This window comes from Aedes albopictus, chromosome 1 (assembly GCF_035046485.1).
Source record: "Aedes albopictus strain Foshan chromosome 1, AalbF5, whole genome shotgun sequence".
Taxonomy (NCBI): Eukaryota; Metazoa; Arthropoda; class Insecta; order Diptera; family Culicidae; genus Aedes; species Aedes albopictus.
In genome coordinates this window covers 134,726,247-134,746,896 of record NC_085136.1, presented here as the reverse complement: position 1 = coordinate 134,746,896, position 20,650 = coordinate 134,726,247, and the positions used below count along the sequence as shown (strand labels likewise).

General features: G+C 39.9%; 1 protein-coding gene across 2 annotated transcripts in view; it reads left to right on the top strand.

The window, feature by feature from the left end:
- The first annotated feature begins 6,364 nt into the window (after window positions 1-6,364).
- LOC109423001 (uncharacterized) overlaps window positions 6,365-20,650 on the top strand; it is a 21,154-nt gene continuing 6,868 nt past the window's right edge. Inside the window, exons 1-4 of one of the 2 annotated variants that reach the window (XM_062845434.1) lie at window positions 6,365-6,677; window positions 6,745-7,060; window positions 7,126-7,803; window positions 8,074-8,381. In XM_062845434.1, the coding sequence (XP_062701418.1) occupies window positions 6,599-6,677; window positions 6,745-7,060; window positions 7,126-7,803; window positions 8,074-8,381 (1,381 nt within the window). In that variant the 5' untranslated portion in view covers window positions 6,365-6,598. Of the gene's footprint in view, window positions 6,678-6,744; window positions 7,061-7,125; window positions 7,804-8,061; window positions 8,382-20,650 lie in introns of both variants that reach the window. The other variant, XM_062845433.1, reaches the window with a different exon arrangement.

Here is a 20,650-nt window from a genome sequence, read left to right as displayed (position 1 = left end):
TAACTACACATAAATTTACCTAAATCCAGATTCGAACTCGAGACCCGTCGATTGCCAACCGCATGCCTTCCTATCTGCGCCATCCTAGAGATGATGAATTGCAGCGCTCAAATCAAAACATAAACTTCCCGTGGTTTAACCTTCCGTAACTCGCGCGGTTGACTACCTGCGTCAACACCACGCTAATGCTGAGTACAAAAAGCGAGATTTTTTCAACGTGTTGTACAAAATACAACAGCGCGATCGCTCGTGGGTTAATAATGATTAGACTTTGACTTCTATTCAGCAGTGGTGAATTAGCACAACATTATGGTTAACGACTGAACAACAAATTAATTCAGCTGTTGTTCAGTAAAAAACACGTGTTTTTCATCATGTACTCTGAGTCGAAGTATGATAAAACGAAAGCGCTTATTTGACTAGTGAAAAACACATTATACAGATACATGTCCTAATTTTTATATGAACTTAACAAGAAGCAGAAAAAAGTCTTGTTAAACTATGTTGTAAAGGAATTACTGCGAGTCGAATAAAAATCTTATTGAACGCTTGAAAAGTGTTTTAAATTATTATTGTTCATACCAATACGAAAAGTTGAACATTGGCTACTTTTTCAATTGAAATAGCATTTGTACAGTAATGTGTACAGCATAATTATAGTTCAGCTATAATTACCATTATAAAGCAACAATTCAGCATGCATGCTTGTTTGCGGCTGGCGATTGTTAGTTGGGTATTCACTGTGGGCTGGTCATCCACTTTTATGTGCATCGCATATAATGTGGATTTGCCCTTCACATATTTATTACGGTGACAGTAGTGATTCCGTTTAAGGTCGAATTTCAAATTTCAGCGCTAACTTTGCAATTAGGCGTAAATGCTTGAAGAAAAAAAATTATCACGTCACTTTTGATGCTTCAAAATGCATGCATGCAAATAAGCGCCGAATGAGAAGAAAAACTTTCTTATTTGACGTGGTAAGATTTTTCGATCAAGAATTTACACCTAATTACGAAGCTAGTGCCATTTAAGTTGAAAACACTAAACCATTTTATATAAAATTTATTGAACATTTAGATCTTAGCTTTTAACATTGATTATATATCGTTTTCTTCAAGATAAAAATCATATCTTTTTCTAAAATAGTATCGGTTATCTACAGAATTAATAGTTATAGGAGGTCCATCGAAATCTATAGAGTTAAGAATCTGTTTTAACCTACTGCAGTGCATAGCTTCATGTGCCATAAGGTGATCATTGAATGGGCCACATTGCCACAATTGACCTACAATATACATGTTTTCCGCGATCGTTATTATTTCTAGTATTTCATATAATTCTGTTATATGGTCTCTTGTTCTCGTTAAAAATAAACCTGTCTTATAAAGAGTTCCTTTGAAACGACAATTATAGGACACTAAAATTTCACGTTCAGAGTCAAATGGAATAGGATATAGCAGCACCGACAAACCGACGTGACACTCTGTTTCCAAGATTGGCAAGAATTTCTAACCTCAAACCGTTTCAAAATCGTAACTCGTTCTGTCATTTTCGTCTTTTGACAAAAGTAACCTTGAATAAGATGTCATAAAACAGCGCTAAAATTTCCAGCTGATCAATGTAAACATCACACACACTCTAATTTCTATCTCACCAATAGAAGATACAATCAACCATGCAATGAAGCTATTCAAAGAAATCCTTCGATATATGAAGCAAAATAGTCAATAAGTCCGGAATAAAATATTCCAAACATAAAAACTTTCACCGGATGAAATTTCATTTCAACGTTCACAACGAAATGTCTTCTTATTGCGGATAACATTAAATGCAGGTTATTACTTCAAAATGTGTAAAATAATTTGACAAGGTAAAGTTCCTGAACGCACGCACACATAAAGAAGAAGCTGTGTAAATCATCGCACAGATGGAGCTAGTGATTAAAAGGAGAACTTATTTGCCAAGATAAAATGGGAAAGTTGTATGAGCTGGCACGTCGGTTTGTCGGTGATAGCAGGTTCAAGTAATATGATCACAGTGCAACTGGTACCAGTTCAGATCAATCACGGAGGAGCAACCATTGACATGTATAGTCAGAATTGATCGATCGTGATCGTTGATCGATAGCAGGTTCAAGTAATATGATCTACAGGATAGCTTGGTTGCTATAAAATCACCTTCAACGGAAGGTTTCAAAAAGCTTGAAGTCATAACGTCATAAGCAAACTGTAATGAAGACTTTAAACATAATGTGTAGCAAATATTTCGTCTTGATGACGTGACGTTAGCATATTGCTTGTGCTCTTTGTGTTTTGCTTCAAACCGAAAACAAGACATATTCAGGACTGGACCACATTCTTCAATTACAGACGGATAATGAAGCAGCAAGTGTTGCTTAGGTTTGAGTTTTTCATCAAACAATTCTGTATATAATTGTTGGTGCTTCGTAATAGTTTGCCTGAACTGTTCAATATCTACCTCACCGAATGAAGGAAGAAGTGCGAAATCAACCAGTTTTACTAGTGTTTTACAAAATTCCCAAACAGGATCATCTTTAGGAAAAAAAGGTCCCAGTATGAAGGATATGAAGAAACAAAACGACTTCATCTCACTAGCAGTTGTACGAATAGTTATAGATTTGGATTTCTTCGTCTTAAGATATGTTTCTTCTAAATCTGGCATTCTGGATAAAGTTTCATCCCTAGCAGTTAGACTGATTAATCTTCTCCGTGTGTTTACTTCGCTTAACGATGCGAACTTTTTTTCAAAAATGCAATAGTTTAGCACCTCTGTTAGTCCATACTTGCAGACGCCAGTACTGAACAGATCATGCATAGGATCCACGCTAATATTCTTAACGACGCTAAATGACGGGAGCTGATTAAAAATAGATAATCCTTTTATGCCAGTGAGTGCCTGGTTCTGTAGTTGTGCATCGACTCGGTAATTTTCTTCATTACGCAAATAATCAGTATGCAAGCAATCATCCTTCTGTAACTCACTCTTCGGTCGCTTGCAGAATCTACAATAAAATGTAGCACTAAAACTACCGGAAAAGAGAAGAAACGAATGGACCCCCAAGTTATCTCCTAAAAATAACGAAAATACAAATCTAATGATAGTTTGTGTCCCGTTATAATTGATAAGAATTCCTTCTTCTTCCATCTCTTTGAATATGTCTATAAGTTGTTGCATAAGTTTGTTAATTCCTACCTCGTTAATGTCAATCTTTCGAATCATTCCTGCGATGAATATGTTACGAAGCCTTGAAGAAAATTCTTTGGGTATGACAGGAAAACTATAGTACAACCCACACACCGAATGACGCTTATTATGCGAACTAAGTGGATCGTTCACTTCGAATTCGTCGGCGTAAAAAGAAATAGGAATAAGCAGGTCTGTTCCATACTTCTTTCGTACATCCTTCCAAGCCTTGCCATCGATGAAATTATGGATACGATTCGATTTTTCAAGCTCGTCAATATTTTTCAAGGTTACATCTAAAACGTTATCCAGTTCGAAAAATGTTTTGATTTGAAACGCTATCGGCATGAGAACTAAGCTAGATTTAATAGAGCTTTCCTCGTTTACAATCGACAATGTATTTGTTTCTTTTTCAACGGTTATAATCTGAGGCTTTTTAAAAACATTCAATTTTTCCAGGTAATTAAACAGTTTGAATTCAGTATCGATACCATCAAAAGTATGTTTCAGCTTTTGCAAATAATGATGAAACTGATAGTTAACGTCGGGAATGGGTGAAAGCAATCCTAGGTTTTCGATTTGCTTAGCTATTTCAGTATACACATTTTTCGTTCCTTGTTGAATTTCAAAAACATCGTTCCTGCCCAACTAACAATTACTCTTTTTACAAGCACCTTTACGACGAATTAATTCAGCATGGTGCTGAATAACATTTGGATAATTTTCAGGCACAACCTTTGTTCGGGTTTTGTTCACACAAATTTGGAGAAACAATAAAGCATAGTGTTGTGTACCAACTGAACTGCTTGTTGTTTAAAACATTTTACAAACTGATAGTAAAGCTGTTATTCAGCTACTGCAAAAATGATTTAAAAAAAATAAAATGCAAAATTTTTCAATTTCTACGAGAGTTTATGATTGACACTTTATGCTGTGAACAACTATTTTGAAATAATAACTACAAATACATTTACCTAAATCAAGATTCGAACTCGAGACCCATCGATTGCCAGCCGCTTGCCTTCCTATCTGCGCCATCCTAGAGATGATGAATTGACGCGCTCAAATCAAAACATAAACTTCCCGTGGTTGTATAATGATTACACTTTGACTCCTATTCAGCAGTGGTGAATAATGTTTTGTTTATGGTTAACAACTGAAGAACACGTTAATTCAGCTGCTGTTCAGTAAAAAACACATGTTTTTCATCCTGTACACTGAGTCGAAGTATGATGAAACGAAAGCGCTTATTTGACTTGTGGAAAACACATTGTACAGATACATGTTCTAATTTTTGCATGTACTTGACAAGAAGCAGAAAAAGGTCTTGTTAAACTATTTTGTAAAGAAATAGCTGCAAGTCGAATAAAAATATTATTAAACGCTTGAAAAGTGTTTAAATTTATAATTGTTGATACCGATACAAAAGGTTGAACATTGGCTACTTTTTCAATTGAAAAAACATTTGTACAGTAATGTGTACAGCATAATTTTAGTTCAGCTATCATTACTATTATAAAGCAACAATTCAGCATGCATGCTGGTTTGCGGCTTGCGATTGTTAGTTGGGTGGTCAGATTTGGGCGCTTGTGCAAATTTAAACTATATTCTACAACAAGTCTATCGATTTTAGCCAAAGTTTCAATAATTAAACTATCTGTATGATTTGTTTCGTTTTGCTCAGAGTTATGATTGCCAATGTCTTCGGCGGAGGTTGGTGAGGGTATTTCTTGAACATTTTCTCTACATGTTCCTGATTGGATGCGCTTGTGATTCAGCAAATGCCTTTTAAACGAATAGTATTTTTGAAAAATTTGTCCACATTTATCTACTGTACATATACAACGATGATTATTAGGTATGTTATGGAATTCGTTTAAATGTGATATATATCTCTCCACTAATTCGAATGTAGTCGTACATTCTTTCACAAAGCATACAATATCATTAGACATGTTTGACGTTATTAAGATGAAACACCAACAGAATTATTTCAGTGTGGATGATTCAAAAATGACATTTTGACTCAGTGCCCATCAGTGGGGTGACACAGCTGTCAAACTCGGTACATCGCCGCTTCACCCATCATCGTTTTTGGTACGGCGCGTTTTGGTACCCATTTTCTGGTCGGTTTACCCTAACTTGTTCCTGATTTTCGGGTGTGTGGCTCGTGTGTTGCTAGTGCTTATTTCGGAAATTACACATTTCGAACGAACTTGTTGTTTTTGATGATTGTTTCTTTTTCTTTATCACTTTGCACGATATTATATGTAGCAGCGAAGCAGTGTCGATGTTTCCAGCGCATTTTTTCCATGAATTAAGGGAAGATTCAAAAATTACGTCCATCGTTTTTCAGGATTTCTAGACCCCCCCTCCCCCCTCTGTCACGCAATTTCCCTATACCCAATACACGTACTGTCACACTTTTCTGGACCACCCCCCTCCCCCAAATGTTGGACGTAATTTTTGAACGTTCCCTAAGCAATCAAAACAAAAACATTGGGCGCCATGTTTAATCGAATGCTGGGTAGATGATTTCGGCCCTTCGTCATCCCCCTGGTGCCCATGCAAAAAAGCTTTGCCAACCTGCAGTATACTATGCAGTACACGCTAACCCTCAGCTACCCAGATTGATGTCAAAGCGACCCAGATTGAGCAAAACTGCAGTTACTCTAATCTGGGTAAAGGCACCTTTACTCAAATCTGGGTTACCGATGTTGGTGGCAAAATCTGGGTAACCGGTACCCAGCTCCTCCGGGACCTTGATTTTGTTAATTTATTTCTAATTTAGATTTTTAATAGAAAGCTCCCAAGTCCCATGTGCTTTTCACTTACCTGATGCAGGAAAACAGTTCCCTGGAAGAATCTCACTGTTTTCCCGTCATTTATCCTCATATTTTTCGTGGAAACATCCATAATTGCCAGCGTTCGCCTGACCGCTGCCATCTTCTCAAGCCGAAAAATGACAAAGTGCCGATTACCCAGATCTTTACCCAGATTCAACCAATTTGGGTTTTCGGGTTACCCGGATTTTGACAACTGCTAACAACATGAAAATCCGGGTAGAATCGACCCAGGCGATGGGTAGTTTCAGGTTAGCGTGTACCTGCAGTATACGCTATAGCGTGAGCGGCGAAAAGCTCATTCGTTTGGAAAAAAAGTGGCGAAAAGTGGCGTGTCCATTTTAGTTTCTCCCGCGTCTCTTGCGAAGTTGGCCGATTTCCGTTATTCGTCCCTGTTTTCCGGAGTAGAAATCGCCATTAATGTAATCCTCTCGAGTGCTCCAGTTTTTTCCGCGTATTAATAGATGTAATCTAGAGAAAAATCGTAGTTTCTTGTGTAGTTTGTGATCTTGTATAGTACATCAACTTGTGACACGAGTTTGCCAGCCAAAATGACAGACAAGAAAAATTGTGCCGAAGAATCGGATGATGGAAACACCAGCATGAATCCGCCGGCGAGCAACAGTTCCGGTAAGTTCTAGTTCTGCCAAAATTCTGATCGAAAGTAATGTCTTTTATTCAATTGCGTGATTTCTAGTCAGCGAAACAGATCAGAGCACGGCGGAAAGTACCGTTCAGTGCAAAAATCCGGTTTCGGATTGTGGCAGCGGTGCATCGCACTGTTTGGAAGACCAGAATCCGAACCAGCTGAGTTCGGGTTCCGCGCAAAGTGCACTGCCGAAGATTTACTGCAGTGAGTATCCGGTCACGCAGATTAATGGCTGCCGACAGTATGGGCCTCCGAGGAGTTGGACCGGTTCCATCCCGGGTTTCGGGTGTGAGATTTACGTCAAACGCATTCCACCGGAATTCACCGAGGCGGACTTGGTTCCGGTGTTCGAGAGATTCGGAAAGTATGTCTTGATTTGATTGTTTGTGGTAAGTTTCAGTTACGAGAATTGACTTTCTTTCCATGTAGATTGTACGAGATGCGTCTAATGATGGACTACAGCAACCAGAATCGCCGGTATTGCTTCGTTCGGTATACAAACGAGGAGGATGCCAAGGTGGCCATTGAGGTGCTGAACCATCACTTCGTCCGAGACAATCAAACCCTAGAGGCGCAAAGGTCGTTCGAAAAGTGTCGGCTTTTCGTCGGAAACTTACCGAAAGATCTCGATCGCAAGACGATCGAGATCGCGTTCCGGTCGCTGTTTCCGGAAATGACTCGTTTCGTGATGCACAACCGAATTGCCGACGGTGAAATGAACCGAGGCTTTGCTTTTATGGACTTTCCGGATCACGCGGCTGCCCTACGTGCCAAGAAGCAAACCACTCCAGGCTGTATGCGCATGTGGGATCGGGAGATCAAAATCGTCTGGGCAAATCCGCAGCGATCGCTGGATCATTCCGGGGTGGACGAGGTCAAAATGCTGTTCGTCAGGAACATCGACCTGAAGGTGAACACGTCGGAGCTGTACAGTCTGTTCGTTCGTTTGGTTCCCCGGCAGGACATTATCAAGATTACACGGGTGCGCGAGTTTGCGTTTGTGGAGTTTGCCAAGCGCGAACAGGCGGAAATGGTGATGCATGCTATCCAAGGGTACGTCTTGACCAAGCACCCGCTGGACATTGAATGGGCCATGCCACCGCTGAGGTAAGTTTTTCAGTTGCTAAAGAGGGAAATGACGACTCTATTCGTCGACACTATCACACTATATTTTCTTCCATTCACTGAAATCGCCCAAAGTCACCTAAAATTAAACAATGGAATAGAAGACAGAATTCTACCTTTTGTAACCATGTCATGAATCCATTTTCGATTTGACATCTCGCTTCAATACTTTCGCCATACCTACACCTGAACCTTCCCGAAATGATCTCTGCTCTATCTGACATACCAAATAACTCGCAGACCCACCTACAGGAATTCATTCCACAACATGAAGAACTACGACTTCGACTCGCTGCTCCGCATCAAGTGCATCGCCAACGGTTGGGACCTTCCGATCATCATCTACGGGCGGGTTTTCTCGCTCAGTTGCCTGCAGTACGTGGCCATCATCTTCCGGAGCAAAGGACAAGTGCATGTGTACTTTGTCGAGATCTACATCACCGGCCTGGCGGATATACAGAGCCGAGTGTGCGAGGCCATCATCACGTTGGTTCTGGAGAGCGGAGTGCTTCCGGAGCCGTTCCTAGTTTTGAAGGTTAAGCATGATTCGATGAAGTTAGGTAAGATTGAAAATTCGGGCCCATTTTGAACCACGTAGAATTTTGAAACAGTAGAAAAGGGCATTTTTCTTTTTGAGTTTCACGTGTATTGGGAACAAACAGGTGGGTGTTGCTCGAATCATCTGCTAGTCTGCTACTGAAATGTTGTTCTCTTGTTTGTAACAACCGCGTGACGTGAAACTTTCCTGTTGTATCCAATCATGAGATAGTACAGGTATTCGCGCCCTTAATGAAGTACAAAGCGATGGCACCGAAATATTTCAAGAAGAACATCAGCAAGGTCGTTATCGATCAAGCTCAGAAGTATTGTTCAAACTAGCAGTGCGAACATGAACACGGTAAAATGTAAAATCTTAGATTTATTCTCTAGTTTTAGCGCGATATCTGCTCTGGTATTTTTACCCTCCCATATGGGCGACTTTGTGATGGTCAAACTGTGCCCAAAACTTTCCGTCATCAACAATGTACGGTACCGGCGGCCGCCACGCTACTATCTAGAGCGACCAAAGCAACCAGATGTCGCCACCACATACACTCCCGTTCAAAAGTTTGGGGTCACCCCCTCAAAAACATGTCATTTTTTTAGGCCCATACCTCCGCCAATTTGCGTCCGATTTCAAAACCCTAGGCAGGCATGGAATCCTCAGAGCAAAACAAGAGAACAAAAAATCTGCTCCGCGCTCCCGCATTCAAAGCTAGAGCATTTTCTCCCGTTTTGTTTCAGCTTCCTGCTTGTAGCTTGTGACTCAGAAAAAAACGTGCGAATTGGTTGCTCAAAAAAGTGCGTTTCCTCAAAATTGAGGCACTTTGTGTACGCCGGGAGTAAACATGAATATTTTTGTGATAACAAATCATTTATTAACAATTGCATAAGTATTTATATGTGCAATTATGACATACCACCCGGTCGGCGAGCTCATACTGCGAACAACGCCATAAAAATAGTCCACCAACTTACCGGGTTCCTCAAAAATGAGGCACAAAAAAGTTACACTTTGTGTTGATTCAAGTGGTTCGAAGTTTCTCTTTGTCTCGCTCCCGTTCTCTCTTTGTGCATCGCTCCCGCACAAACGGCTTCGGTAGGAACGCACAAAGATAAAGAGAGCAAAAACGTTCATTTGAGGCACATTGTGGGAGCAAATAACAAGCCTGACCCTAGGTTTCATTCAAAAGATAATAAGTCAAAGAAACTTTGAACATGATTTAAAAGAAACTTTTTCAAAAAATTTTGTATGTAAACTTAACCCAAAGTTGCCAAATTTTCTAAAAAATGAATATAAACTTACGGCAGTGTCGCTGGAAGTTGGGTCGACCAAATTTTAACCCTCTAATACCCAAATTTTTGATTTTGATTTAAATATCATTTTCCGTCATCTAAAATCGATTTAAACATGTTTTGGAAGATTATTCTTTTTAATTCTCGATTTTGTGATTTTCGGTTTTTGATTTTTCTAATTTTTATTTTTGAACATTCACACACTTTTATATTTTTCCTAGAAGCCTCTTTGGGATACAAATTTTTTGAGACGAAAACATTTTGAGATTTTAGGATAATTATTGAAATATTTTTATTTTAAATTTTTTTCAATGAAAATTTTATTTTTCGTGTATATTTAAGGAAAGTAATTTTAGAGTGTATTCGACTCCCTTAAACTATTCTACTATGATAGAATGATTTGGGAAAAATCTACAATATGTTAATTTTAGCGATTCAATACAAAATAATCAATGATTTCTTAAAGGTGACTAAAACATCAATTTTTCAATGATTTTAGAAAAATGTAAATACGCTTTAGAAGACACCAAAAACCATTTTAAGATATACAAAACAGTCCTAAATATTACCCAAAAATATAAAAAATTTGATTGTCCACGAAATAAAAATTACAAAAACGCTCAAACTATACCCCGTCTAAAGGCGGGGTTGGGTATTAGAGGGTTAAGATGAAAGCGGTAATATGACCCATTTTCTATTAGCTTTCAACTGCTTTTTACAGAACTTAGCTAAAAAATCTAGAAAAAAAAGTTATTAAGTAAATTAACTCTTCATGTCATCGACCAAAAGTTTGGCGTCACCCCTCAATATGATGTATCGGCCAAAAGTTTGGGGTCACTTTCGTAAAACATGGAAAAGTGATTTGGTGATATCTTCGTCATCTATAGTTCAATTTTAATTATTTTTGGCTCATTTCAAAGATAATTAACTAAATTTACGATTGATGTCTTCAACTTAACGTATTTAACGATTTTTGTTTATAAAAATGTTATGTAAAGTTAGCACATTTTACCACGCTTCAAAAAATGAGGCAACTTTGTTAAGTTTTAGTATGTAAATTTCAACAAATATGTGTGGTTCAATGTCTATGCACTAAGTATCATTCATTTTGTTTCAAATAAGCCAAGAAGAATTAAAATTGAATGAAAGATGACAAAGATATCAACAAATCACTTTTCTATGTTTTACGATAGTGACCCCAAACTTTTGGCCGATACAGCATTTTGAGGGGTGACCCCAAACTTTTGGTCGATGACATCAAGGATTATTTTCTTAACCCTTTCTTTCCCACAAGGTTTTTTAACATTTAAAAATAGATAAAATGGTTTCTGAAAAAATCACCAGAACAAAAGATGTATAGTATTACTCCAAAATATCGTTAGAAATGAAAAATTTGATTTTTTGGGTGGATCACCTGTGATCCATTGGGAAGATGGATGCACTGAATTCACATATATAAATTTTGTTTTTTATTTGTATATTGTTTTTTTTTTAACTATATATTTATAAATCGTCTATTACATCTTTAATTCATCTCGAGATTCTTATCTAGCCCTTCTGTAAAACTTAATGAAACCTGTCGGACTTCTTGCAGTTATCATAAGTAGTTATTCGGACATGATTCGCTTCAAATCTATGGATTCTCTCCTCGTACCATATAAACCCTCCTGGATTCATCTACAACTTTTTGCCGGCGCTAAATAGATTACATTATATGAAATAATGACATTTTTACATGAAACCCTATTAATAATGGAAAATATCTTGAATGTAAACAAACATGCTAACAACAAACAGGTAAGATCAAGAAGGTTAAAAATATCGTTATGTTCCCAATGGATCACTGATGATCCACATGTTTGTTCATAAAATTAGTGTTTTATCGTCAACTTGTTTGTGAAACGGTATTTTATTGTGCTAATATACATACTGTAGGGCATGCTAGTATTTTTTTCCGTTGAAAATAATGTTCATGTTTCGGAATATTGAATATTCAAATATTGTTTGAATTAAAATATAAAAAATACCGACTTTCGCCTAATCATTTAGCTCCAGAACAAAAACGAGCAGAGAAATTTTGACCAAACTTGGCATAATAGTTCATTAAACATATACAAACATCTGACGAAAAAATGGGAATGATCTAACTTATCTAGTATTTGTATGAACAGTGCAAAGTAGTGGATCACCTGTGCTACCATGGGAAAGAAAGGGTTAATAACTTTTTTTTCTAGATTTTTTAGCTAAGTTCTGTAAAAAGCAGTTGAAAGCTAATAGAAAATGGGTCATATTACCGCTCTCATCTTAAAATTTGGTCGACCCAACTTCCAGCGACACTGCCGTAAGTTTATATTCACTTTTTAGAAAATTTGGCAACTTTGGGTTAAAATGCCTTCTATTGCACCTACTGGAAGCACCGAAGGCCATACTTTGACCTCTGCCGCCGCTACAGGACAACCGGAACGCAACGTAGAAAGCTTCATGGAAGCCCTCAATCCCTCCGACGCAGTCGCGCCACTCGCAGTCCACGCTCATCACAGCCGTTCCGGTCCTGCGTTCGGAAGTGGGGAGAGGGTCTTCCAGCAACCTGACCTAGGCGAGTACCCACATCCTTTAACGAACCCTCAATCGGCACCTGATGCACACAACATTTCCAGGGACATTGGCAATTCTGCAACAAGGACTAAACAACACATCGCTATCTACTACCAAAACGCCGGCGGCATGAATACATCCATCGACGAGTATCGCCTAGCCGCATCGGATACCAGCTACGATATTATCGTCCTAACTGAGACCTGGCTCGATTCCAGAACGCTTTCAGGTCAGATTTTCGGCCCCGACTACGAAGTTTTTCGTTGTGACCGAAATTCTCGCAATAGTAACAAACTAAGCGGAGGCGGCGTTCTCGTGGCGGTCCGCTGCGAGCTCGACGCGAAGGCTCTTGCCAACGATATGTGGAATTGCTTGGAGCAAGTCTGGGTTTCGGTCAAATTGATGAATTGAACCATTTTTCTTTGCTCATTGTATATTGCCCCCAACCGAGCACACGATGCCGAACTCATCGAGGCACACTGTAAATCTGTCTATACTGTAATGGAGACCGCAACTACATCTGATGAAATTCTCATTATGGGCGACTACAACTTTCCGCACATTTCATGGAAGCCCTCGCACGACGGATTTCTCTATCCCGACCCCGAACGCTCGTCATTCCATGCAACTGCGACGAATCTTTTAGACAGCTACAGTGCTGCAACGCTGGCTCAATTCAATCCCGTCGTCAACGAGAATTACCGCAGTCTGGACCTTTGTTTCGTGAGTTGCAGAGACACTGCGCCAATCATCTCGGAGGCACCTTGCGCGTTGGTGAAAGTCGTCCGTTATCATCCTCCACTGCTCATCTCTGTCGAAGCTTGCAGCTCTGATTTCAAGACCCGCCCAGTTACCGTTTCGTACAACTTTCAAAAAGCCGACCATCTCAGCATCTCTAATGTGCTGAGAAGTATTGACTGGGAAACTGTTCTCGACCCTAGCGATGTGGATGAAGCCGCTCAAACGTTCCTAAATGTCCTGGCATATGTCATCGACAGACATGTACCTAAGAATATCCATAGTGAACATCCTCGGCCTCCCTGGCAAACCAGTGAATTACGCAAAATGAAATCAATCAAAAGAGCGGCTCTGAGGAAATTTTCCAAGCATCGTTCGCTTTGTCTTAGGGATCACTACGTAAGAATTAATAACGTTTATCTTTATCAAAGCTTGAGCCGACATTGTTTCTCTCGGTACCAGCGAAGTATAGAACTCAAACTCAAACGCAAGCCTAAGTCTTTTTGGAAATACGTCAACGAACAACGTAAGGAATCTGGCCTTCCTTCCTCGATGGAGTTGAATGGGATAACTGCTTCTTCTACTCCGGAAATTTGTCAACTGTTTGCCGATAAATTTGCAAGCGTGTACAACAACGAAATTATTACCGACGCCCAAGTTAGACGTGCAGCCAGCAATGTTCCTCTTTCCGGTCAAACGATGAGTGGTTTGGACATTCGAGCTGATGCGATTGCTAGAGCTGCTTCCAAATTGAAGTCGTCTTTCAACCCAGGGCCGGATGGTATTCCTTCCGTGTTCCTGAAAGAGCACATCTCCCACCTGCTAGCACCACTCCACCGTTTATTCGAAATGTCGATTTCTAGTGGCATTTTCCCTTCCTGCTGGAAAATTGCATTCATGTTTCCAGTACACAAAAAGGGAAGCAAACGCGATGTGAACAACTACCGAGGAATCGCGGCTCTGAGCTCTATTTCAAAGCTGTTTGAGTTGGTCGTTATGGAGCCTGTCATCTCGCACTGCAAGCAACACCTCTGCCCCGATCAACATGGCTTTTTGGCCGGCCGCTCTACCACCACCAATTTATTGTGCCTCACATCGTATATCATCGAAAGTATGAATGAACACGTGCAGACCGATGTCATCTACACAGACCTATCTGCTGCTTTCGACAAGCTGGACCACGACATTGCTATCGCTAAACTCGACAGATTCGGCCTCGGTGGTAATATCTTGCGCTGGTTCCGGTCGTATCTCTCCAATCGTCAACTGATGGTATCCATAGGAGATTTCAGATCAGAACGTTTTCACGCTTCTTCCGGTGTTCCTCAAGGAAGCCACCTGGGACCGGTGATCTTCCTACTGTATTTCAACGATGTCCATCTTATCATTGAAGGACCCCGATTATCGTATGCCGACGACCTCAAAATGTTCCTCAAGATTCACACCCTTGCCGACTGTCAATTTCTTCAGCTGCAGATTGAACTTTTCACTAACTGGTGCTTGTTGAACCGAATGACTGTCAATCCTACGAAATGCTCCGTCATCACGTTTTCTCGACGAAAGAAGCCGGTTCTCTTCGACTACAGCATGCTTGGCGTCACTATCGAGCGAGTAAACCATATCAAAGATCTAGGCGTTATACTGGACTCCCAGTTGACATACCACCAGCATGTATCGTATACGGTCAACAAAGCTTCCAGAGCTCTGGGATTTATCTTCAGAGTAGCGAAGAATTTTTCCGACATCCATTGCCTGAAGTCTCTTTACTGCTCCCTAGTGCGCTCCATTCTTGAATACTGTTCTGCAGTCTGGAGCCCGGCTTACTGCAACGGTTCCGAAAGAATTGAATCTGTCCAACGTCGCTTTCTCCGTTTCGCGCTTCGAAAGTTGCCTTGGAGGGATCCGATTCGTTTACCGAGCTACGAAAACCGCTGTCGTTTAATCGATCTCGAGTTACTCCGTAACCGTAGAGAAACGACCAGAGCACTGATGATTGCAGACACGCTACAAGGACGTATAGACTGTGGGACAATCCTGGAACAAATACATTTGAACGTTCAGCCACGTGCACTTCGCAATAGCATTTCACTAAGATTGCCTCTACGAAGATCTAATTATGCGATGCACGGCGCTATCCACGGGTTGCAACGGATTTTCAACAGAGTCGCATCAATCTTCGATTTCCATCTGGCCCGGGAAACTCTTCGCCGGAGATTCTCTTCGTTTTTTAACAGTAGAAACTATTGACTACGTCTGTGTTAGAATTTAAGCTTGTATTTTACCTTTTGACATGTCTTTTGTTTCGTTTGCTAGCATATTTCTCTTTGTATTATGTATATAATTTTAACACCAAACATCATTGGGGCAGGTTGCTGCCTGTTGATGGACACACAACAAATAAGTTTACATACAAATTTTTTTGAAAAAGTTTCTTTTAAATCATGTACAAAGTATCTTGGCTTATTATCTTTTGAATGAAACCTAGGGTTTTAAAATCGGACGCAAATTGGCGGAGATATGGGCCTAAAAAAATGACATGTTTTTGAAGGGGTGACCCCAAACTTTTGAACGGGAGTGTACGCACAGAATCTCGAGGCAGCGTTTCCAGACAAGGGCGAGCTCGATGTGGCCATCAACGACGCAGCCGAGGGCATCAACGGGTCCGTAAAAACGAGTCGAACGAATGGTTTGACGGGGAGTGTAGAACGATTTTGGAGGAAAATAACGTAGCACGGGTGGTATTGCTGCAGCAAGGAACCCGGCAGATCGTGGAACGTCGCAAACAGAAGCGGAAGCAGCAGACCCGCCTCTTTTGAAAAAAAAAAAACGCCGTCTGGAAGAAGCGGAGTGCGATGAAATGGAACTGCTGCGCCGTTCCCATGAAATACGGAAGTTCTACGAAAAGCCCAACGCATCCCGCAACGGCTTCGTGCCATGAGTCGAAACATGCAGGGATAAGAACGGAGACCTCTTGACGGACGGACGTGAGATGATCGAAAGGTGGGAGCAGCCTTTCGACGAGCAACTGAATGGCGTGGAGGACGTAGGCACGGAGGGAACGACTACGTCAATGCAGCAGAGGACGAAAATGAACCATCTTCCAAGTTGAGGGAGGTTAAGAATGCCATTCACCAGCTCAAAACTGCAGCAGAACTCATCAAGAAAGGCGACCATTTGAAATGTGAGAACTTCAGACCAATCATTATTTTGAATTCTGCTTACAAAATGCTATGCCAGATCATCTTGCGTAGTTTGTCACCTAAAATGAATGAGTTCATAGGAAGTTGTAAACCCGGCTTCATCGACGGCCGGTCGACAACGGACTAGATCTTCACCGTAGCGGTAAATCTTCCAAAAAATGCCGTGACTACCACGTCCAAACGCATCACCTGTTCATCGACTTCAAAGCGGTATACGATAGTGTTGTGAACGAGCATTCGTGTACCCTTTCGATCGACTCGGCTCGTCTCCATCACGACGACGGATGGACGACGACTGCCGCCGCCGCCGCCGACGACGACGACGACGACGACGAACGGCAGCAGAAACAACTGAAACAACAGAACGTCATTGACTGCAACAGCAGCAAGATGCTGCCGTTCTCCGCGGTATTACTTTTAATAGATTTTAATATGTTGTAGTATTGTGTAAATTAAAAAAAAAAGACAAAAGACAATCGCACCGTCTTCGACCTTGCGGCCTTTACAGACTGAACATTACAAACATCTGACAACGGACAACACATAGGGTAAATCGGGGTAATTTGGCCACCTTAAGCAAAAGTCGATTGAAGATGCAGAAAACAACGTTTAATCTCTCGTACATCGTATGGTCAGAATGTTTCTGATAATACTATACTAGTTGCATAAAAATATCATGGTCTAATCGTGCCAAAACATGATTTTTGAAAAAAGTGTTGTTTTTGGATCGATTTTGAACCGTCGGGGTAATATGAGCACCCTATTTTCAATAAAGAATTTATAACGCCTAATGCAATACAAACTTAAAATGCTTCGCTTGATGTTGAATCATATAGTATCAACTTAAAGTGTACAGAAAACAAACTAATTTGAAAGTTATTTAAGGTATTTAAACAAGAGAAGTCTTATGAGATGTTTTTGTTCAGCCCTCGTCGGGGTAATTTGGCCAACAATTTTAAATTTTATTTTTCTAATTTACTATGAGACTAAATTACTTCGTTCTAATGTTTCAATCGCTTCAATATCAGGCCAGTATTAGAGCTCCTAGATAGATTTATACACTCCAAAAAATCTAAACGTCAAGGTTACGTGAAAACATACGTAACTTTTTTCCATCGCACTTTTCACGTAGCACTTACGTGAATTGGGGGCGACGAAAAATGAACGCATGAACTGATGAATTCTGCCAATCCACTGGAATGCCCCGTAGAAGTTACGTGATTTTTTATGTATGCCTCACTAAGTACTCCAATAGAAGACATATGACCTTTCAGTAATTTTAGTTAACAATTAAGATAAAAACCACCACATTTGGCGTTGACTTCAATGGTCTTTTTGTCGATTACTCCGAATATTTGTGAATCAATCAGGGTAAATGCAATATTCTTCGCCACTGCTCTAAAATACACCTTTCCATTAGTATGTTAGTATGGAATGGCGAAAATTAAAACATTTTTAAATGGAGCGAAGAACATTGCTCTTACCCTATATAAATTGATGATTGTTATTAAAACAAGTATAAAAATGATACTATAATGGAATATTTATTTGTTTGGCTCTGCTACTTCCAAGGCGCTTTCAGGGTTCACTGACACATAGGAAGGTGCCGTCCGGTATATTGACAGTGGTTGGCAATCCTCCTTCGGTTCCGTCAGAGCAAGCAGCTGCTGATGCATCCACATGCGAGCAGCATTATCGGTATATGTTCCGATGCAGTGGAATCAGAAGATGTCGAAGCTAGTTGAAACTACGAGACTGCTTATTCGCGCTCTCACTTTGGGTAGGCGGAATTTATCAGTTTGCCTGTCGGCTGGATAACAACTATCCGTTGTATCAGTCAATTGGATGACGACTGAGGCAGTTTCCATAGTGTGTTCCGGATCCGGTCTTGAAGAAAAACAGATAAGTTTCAGAATCCTGTAGGGAAAGAAACAAAACAAATAAATGGCTTTGTAACATTTTCAACACAAATCAACTTGCCTCTTGCATTCGATTTTCGCATTCACTCTGCTTTTCTTCGATACTCGAAAAGCTGGAAATGCTATCAGCAACGACTGGTGAAATAGTTTCGGAATGCGGCTGTCCAGTTCTTGGTTCCACCACCGCCGAAGAAGTGGATGGCTCATGAGCAGCAATTTTGTCAGGGGTAGATTGGTGCGGCGGAGTAGATCGGTGTGGTGGGAGCTGGATAGATGCAACTTGCATCATGCAAGCGAATGTGGATCAAAACAAACTTTGCCAGTCAGCCGCAATCGGTAACCCGCCGGTAATGCTGAAACGGATTCCTGCAAATTCGAAAGGAAACATATAAGTTATCATTTCTAATGAAAAAATAATCATTTACTTACGTTTCTTGTTCGCCAAAACGAAATAATTCCGAACAAAACCGCATATTTCCAAGTTCTTTGCGTCGGCTCCAATGATGTGTGGGTTTGATCCGCAGAAATTGTCAACAAACTGGTAAAATAACCTCCGCATTATGTTTAAAGGATCAAATTCGAACTATTATGAAACATACCTTTGATTTTATTCAATTTATCATCAAATATTTCCAGCAAATGGTCCGAAATGTCTAAATACGCTAGCAACTCTCGTAGACTGTTTTCAAAAGACGCCATCTTGAAACGCGAGCACAGCACAGAATGAACGGAGGAGTGAATATAATATTCAGCGGTCATAATGAATTCAGGGTTGTACGTAGTTTTCACGTAAGGGGTATATTGAAGCACAGTAAACACAACTAGCGGTGCATTTAAGTTCGATCGATGTTCCGGTGACTGTTATGTTGGTCAGGTAAATTCTCAAAAAGTTCATTTGTTTTTGGTCTACGTGATTTTTCAGGTAGCCTTGATGTTTGGATTTTTTGGAGTGTAAAAAAATACTAGATATTTGGTGATTTTCCAGTGGTGCTCAAAGTGCCCCATTGGCCAAATTACCCCGACTACCCCTATAACATCCAGTGGCCCAGTGGAGAATTTTCCGTTCGACGAAAAGTTTTCCTCGACTGGGGCGGGAATCGAACCCACACTCCGAGGCTTACGAGACACTTAAACGACTGACACCGCTAACCGCTCGGCCACGAAGCCCACAAAATTGTGTACAAAATTAATGTAAATAAATGTGCATTAGGTTGTCCCAAAATTGCACATGGTCAAAAAGCTTGGGGGCTCACCCTGCAAATGATGTCTATGGGTGTTAGAAACAATCTTTTGTATGACGGCAACTTTCAGAAATGACGTTTAGAGGTCGCCCCGGCGACATTTTTGAAAAATGGCCATTTTTCGTAATAAATTTCATACAAATATTTTTTACCGTACAAAAATTGGCAATACCCACTATTTTTATATTTTTTACAGCTTGATATGGATCCAAGCTTCTTGGAAAAAATAATTAACAACATGTTTTGGAGGTAGCTTTTTGATACTGAATTTTTGAATTTGCTAAAATTTGTCATTTTTTGATATACTGTGCATTTTACCCATCATAAAAAGTATCTGAATCTAATGCTAATTTAAAACAATTTCCATAAAAAGATAGGAAATTTTATGAGGAAAAACTTTGCCGAAGACAGCATTGCGTTTTTTCTATCCGTTTTAGAGTTATTCACAATTTACTATTTGGTGAAATTTGAAATTTTGGGTATTTTTCTAAAAAATGCCACATAAGAACTTCCCAAAAACACATACAAAGTAAAAAATCACGTATGCTCAACAAGTATTTGTCTTGATTGTGTTATGGAATTATGGTGACATCATTAATTGATTTTTTTTGTTATTCAATCCCTTCATATAGAAATTAACTAGCAAAGATTTTTTAAAAAGTTAGCTCTCTTGACAAGTTTCGTACTGTCTATTGATTTTTTAAAGATATTATCCACAAATGTTGAGCCATATTTTCGCGTTTATCTTACTTTCCTGTCGATATTCTCAATTATTTTTCTACACGAAGACGTATGAGTCATAGACCAGTGAAACAGCCCAGGAAACAGTGGCAAAGTGAATAAAGGTGAGTACGTTGATCCATACCAAATTCAAATCGCGATTACGAACATCTTACGTAAGAATACCAGATACTAAGTTCCAATTCAAGATATTCTCATGAGCAGAGCATGTTTTTTTTACATTTACTGACTTGAACTGTCTTATTAACACCGAAAATAGGATACGCCGAGACAAATTGAAACGGGTGGGATAAGATGAACCAGTGAGTTATAGTAATGATATCCAAGGTTAGAACAATTTGATTACCATAACACATACACGGCATACAATAAGACAAGGTAGGCTATTATTGGTAAACAACAGTTTTGGATGTAAACAAGTGACGTCATTTTTATCGCCCTATATGTTGACCAAAATGATAGGGACTTCTAGACCGTTTTATTCATGTCTTTGAACGATTTGAACAACATCATTGAAAACCAAAACGGCATGTTTTCCGGAATGTATCACCTTCTAAAT